This window comes from Pterocles gutturalis, unplaced genomic scaffold, assembly GCF_000699245.1.
Source record: "Pterocles gutturalis isolate BGI_N339 unplaced genomic scaffold, ASM69924v1 scaffold7386, whole genome shotgun sequence".
Lineage (NCBI taxonomy): Eukaryota > Metazoa > Chordata > Aves > Pterocliformes > Pteroclidae > Pterocles > Pterocles gutturalis.
This window is the reverse complement of record NW_010100228.1, coordinates 1-4,757: the sequence shown is the minus strand read 5'-3', so window position 1 is coordinate 4,757 and position 4,757 is coordinate 1. Positions and strand designations below refer to the sequence as shown.

Below are 4,757 nucleotides of genomic sequence, written 5' to 3'. Positions count from 1 at the left end.
CGACGCTTTCTTTCCCCTTAACTTCACAAGCTCATCATTGGTTTAGCCTGGAATGTTTTTTTGCTACGCATGTATGTGTATGCATGTGTCTGTGTTCTCAGTTACACCACCTTTACTTTCTATAAACCAGGCTTCAAGGTCCCAGCTCTCGTCTCATGCTCTCTTTTCAGAAACCTCCCATTCCTTTTTCTGCCTCCCATTTTGGCGAGTAAGCCTGCAAACCTGAGCAGGTGTGGCAACCCCCATCTCTCTGATTTTACCCATTTTGAAAGATCTGGTACTATACTCTCCTTGTCTTGTTTGCTTCATATCCTTTACCCACATCACTTGCTTCGTACCCTTTTCCAGGGGAGTCAGCAAAACCTGCACTTGACTTTTTCCTTCAAGATGCATTTGTTTCTCCTTTCCCTGTTGTATCTGCCTGATTTTTCATTAACTGCTGAATAAAGTTGCACGCTGTTTAGGGCAAGGGCTGTGCCTTTACTTACCATGGACCTTCAGCATGTTCTGAGAAGGCTGGAGCCTGCCATTGTGATCTCCTCTGGCCCCTGCAGGGCACAAGCCAAGAGAGAAGAGTTCTTCAGACTTGTGGAAATGCTCTTCCCTTTACCAAATCTGGGTGCTTTTGAGAGTGTCAGCAGCATTTGTTTGCTAAGAAATACTCCCAGCTCTTTCAGCCACTCTCGTGGGGCTGGTCCAGTTCCAACCAGCTCAACTGAAGGCGCAAGCTCCGGGGTGACTGGATTCAGCCTCTTATCTCCATGGAGACAGAAACCACACAACAAGAGCAGCAACAAACAGTCAGGGGAAAGAAAACACCTGGTAAGAACACATTTTTCTCCTCTTAAACCCTGCTCATCATTGTGTTTCCACTGGATGGCCTAAACCTGTTAGTCCTTTGCCTTCTCCTCCAGTATTTCCAAATGTTTTTGGCAGGATCCAACATAGCAACAGCGGTAGGGCAGTGCATAGGACAGAGGTAGTGTCCCTCCCAGGAGTCACTGCTGTGCAGTTCTGCAACTGCCTGTGCTTCACAGGTGTTAATTTATTTTGGCTGTACATTATTTTTTGTCCTTCCTTTAAGGTGGCTCCTTCCCACATCCTATCTTCACCTCCAGTCGAAGCCCAGGAATCCACAAAACATGACTATCAGCATGGTGTTTCACATCCTGTGTAGTTTCAGGTCTGTGTCCAAATGAAAAACGAGTAGATCAGTTTTAATCTATTTTTTTCGTATATCAGGGTAGTGTGCTGTATGATAATTATTTTGGTGCCACTGTATAATATAAGTATTTCCCTTATTTTTACATTTACAGACTTTTAAAACTACATGCCTAAAATAATGCAGCTAATCAGTGTCAAAACTCAAATGATGCACCATTTCTCCAGGCACCAGGTCTTTGTATCAGAGGGCATTCATTAATTATTAGCATTGTATAGATCTTTTATTCATAAATTGCTAAGTAGGGGATAAAGTTATTCAGTTTAAAATCCTATAAATCAACTAGAAGTTTGATGTAACCTTCCATGTTGTACTTGGCAGAGGAAAAGGATTGTTTAAGGAACAATTTACAGCTTTATTACTTACAAGCTTTTTACCTAAGCATAATAGTACTTCTTGTAGCTACAACAGCAGCGCTTTGAGGAGGAATAATTAGCAAAGCTAGTAATCAGCAAATGAATAGGCTTGTGTAAATACTAAGCCTACATTCTTTGCTTCTGCATTGAGTCTGGCATCCTTCTCCTCAGCCTGCCTGACTCTGAAGGAGGGCGAAGCAGGTGGAGGGCTGCAGGCTGCCCTTGGTTTCGGTAGGTCCTCTCCCCCAGCACTGGTTTCTCTGGACTTCCAGAGACACTTCACCAGATTCACGCAGTGTTGTTGGCCATGCAACTGTCGGATACCATTTAAATATACTGAATGTCATTATGGAAGCGGTCACTAAAAAAATTTTGTCTCATCTTTGTGTGAGACAGGGGCTCCATGGCTCAGGAGGAAAGAGAGGCAGGGATGGCCAACCCCACAAGTGATCCAGAGATGGGCAAAGACATGGAAGATCTGAGAAAAGGCTTGGAGGAAATCTGTGAGACCCCTGATGAGGAGAAGACTGAGGAGGCTCTGCTACGTTCACGCCTAGAACAACAGCATCACCTTATCTGTACGTTAAAGAAGAAAGCAGATGATGCACGCAAATGCTGCAAAAGCCTGGAGCAGCTCAACATGGAGCTGGAGAAAATGAGGGCAGAGGATGCTGTGAAAATACAAACCCAGACCCAACGCATCCAGCTTTTGGAGAAGCGCTTCACGGATCTGGCTGACAACCATGAAAAAATGATCCAGTTCAAGGATGAACACAAGAAACGGTATATGCAGCTGTGGGAGGAGAATAAGCGCCTGCGGCAGGAGAATGAAGCACTCTCCAACCAGTCTGTGAGGGAGAAGGAAGCTGAAGTGCTCCAGCTCACTGCCCAGGCCAGAAGTCTCTCACGGCAGTTAGACTCCTTACAGGAAAAATGTGCTTATGAAAGCTGCAAAGCCCAGAAGCGAGAAAAGGAGCTGCTAGAAGCCCAGAAGGAGCAAGCAAGTGCCTATGCCTGGGAAGTCGATTCACTAAAAACCCAGCTGCACTGTCTACAGGAGAAGCACCAGCAAATGGTGGCACAGGTGGAACATGCAGAAAGTCAGCACAGGGCTCAGGGCAGCGAGCTGCAGGCCAAGCTGCAAAGGCTGAGTGAGGAGAAAGAGGAACTTCGGAACCTGGCCATGGAGAGGGGCAAAGCTGTGCAAGATAAGCAATGGGAAATTGAGCAGCTAGGGAAGAAGCTGGAGACTGCAGGAAAAGCCAGGCGGAGGGCAGGAAAGCGGCTTGTGAAAGAGGCAGCGGCGGTGGACAAAGATCTGAAGGTCCAAGAGCTCCAACGACAGCTGGAAAGCAGCAAGCAGGCATACAACGAACTCTCGCTGCAGTTTGATGCTTACAGAAAGCACAGTATGGATTTACTGACTAAAGAAAAAGCGCTGAATGACAAACTCCGTCATTTTACTGCATGAGTGCAGCTTTCTCCTCTGTCCTCAGCAAGTGCCTCTCTTGTAACATACCATTGCATTTTGTTCCTTTCCATGAGACCGTCATCTTCTGCTTTCTCTGTAATGTACTTACCAGCTTAAATCCTCCTGAAAGGACTGTTGTGTAGCATTTTTTTTTGTTATACCTTTATGTAAGATCTCTACACTCTTACATCTGAACAGGGACTGCTGAACTAGTCAAACCTGTGACATGAAAGATTAGGGTGGAAAATGTAAACGACAAACTTGATTTATTTGTTCCTAACCTCTTCTGTATCAAAGATTTTCATTTTTTACAGTTAAAAGCACATTATTTTCTAAGATGGACCAAAGCTCAAACCCTTAATCTTTTGTATTTGATTCTCCCTTGAAGTTCAACAGAGGTTGGGCAGGTAAGAGGCTCCAAGAAAGAAATCCCACCTTGTAATGTCTACGTCACGAACAGTCATCATTCAGCAACTCAACAGGTCAAAACAGTAATATCATATAATAGCTGATGCTCAACCAGATGCTCATATGTAGTTGTCTAGTAGTCTGATGGGTTTCTAAAGTTATCTTAGTCTTATTTACTGTTATAGCATTATTTATATCCCTGTTCAGCTCAAAATAAATTGACAGGTCTTTGGGGGATTTGGTCGAGGTTCTAGATGTTCCACCAGTTTAAGTGTTTTCTGGTTTTTAGGTGTTTTGTGTAGAGAAAATAGTAGTCATGCACAAAATGGAAGGGCGTATGTCCGGCAATTTTTGACAAAAATGTTTCCCTTTCTTGTCAGCACTGTTGGATACAGAAGCATCCCACACTCTCTCCCCAGCTAAGGAGGAGGGTTTTGGCTGCTGAGCTTCAGCTCCTGCTCTTCAACACAAAAACACATGATGGGCCAAATGGCATCCTCCACCTGGGCTGTAGGTAGCTGCCTTGAGAGCTCTACAAGTTCTTTCCTATATGTGTATACTGTGGGGTAACTCAATGTTTTAGCTAGCTGGTTGGGTAGCTCTTGGTCCTGAGCATCTACAAAGCAGTGGCACCCTCTCAAACTTGGTATCTGTTCAGCCATGCATTCAAAAGTGTACAGAAATCACCAGAAGATCCTCCAGCTTGCAACCAGTTCATCTCAAGGACTTATGGAACCAGATGTGACTTCTGAGTAAGTATAGACTTGTCTTCTGAACTTCTCTAGCCTCTCCTTAAACCCCTACAAAGCCAGGTGCGAAGCACTGCTCCACAAGCTGCTGCACGACAAAACCACAGCCTTGCCTTAGATCCTGGCTCCTGCACGTGTCATTCCACACCAGTTTGATGGACCACATCCTCCTACTTTTCATCTGTCTTTTTCCCCCTGATGTGCCCACCCCACATGCACGGTAATTAATCTATATGCAGGCATCTGCAGAGTAAATGCCAACTAGCCCAGGCTACAGACTAGGTCTGAGAGGAAGGAACAGGGTAGGACACAGTCAGCTGCTCTGTTTTAATCAGTCGAAATGCAGCCAGGAGTGCTCCTTTCCTCCTCAGTGACGCCAGGAGAGCCTAAAACCAGGTACCTGGGCTAGGGACACCCCCTCACTGTGTGACAGCACAGCCCCACACCCCTCTGGCCCAGCCCCTGCCTCAGTCCGGCAGGAAAGCCCCCAAAACACCCCCCCTCCCCTGCGGGGAGACATCGGCCGCATCTGCGGGTGGGAGACCTCCCTC

The 4,757-nt window shown here is 45.9% G+C and overlaps 1 protein-coding gene across 1 annotated transcript; it reads left to right on the top strand.

Annotated features, from left to right (window-relative positions):
- The first annotated feature begins 1,981 nt into the window (after window positions 1-1,981).
- On the top strand, window positions 1,982-3,049 carry CCDC89 (coiled-coil domain containing 89). Its single transcript, XM_010078897.1, has one exon. It carries the CDS (start codon window positions 1,982-1,984, stop codon window positions 3,047-3,049), a length of 1,068 nt encoding a protein of 355 aa, XP_010077199.1.
- Window positions 3,050-4,757: the final 1,708 nt, after the last annotated feature.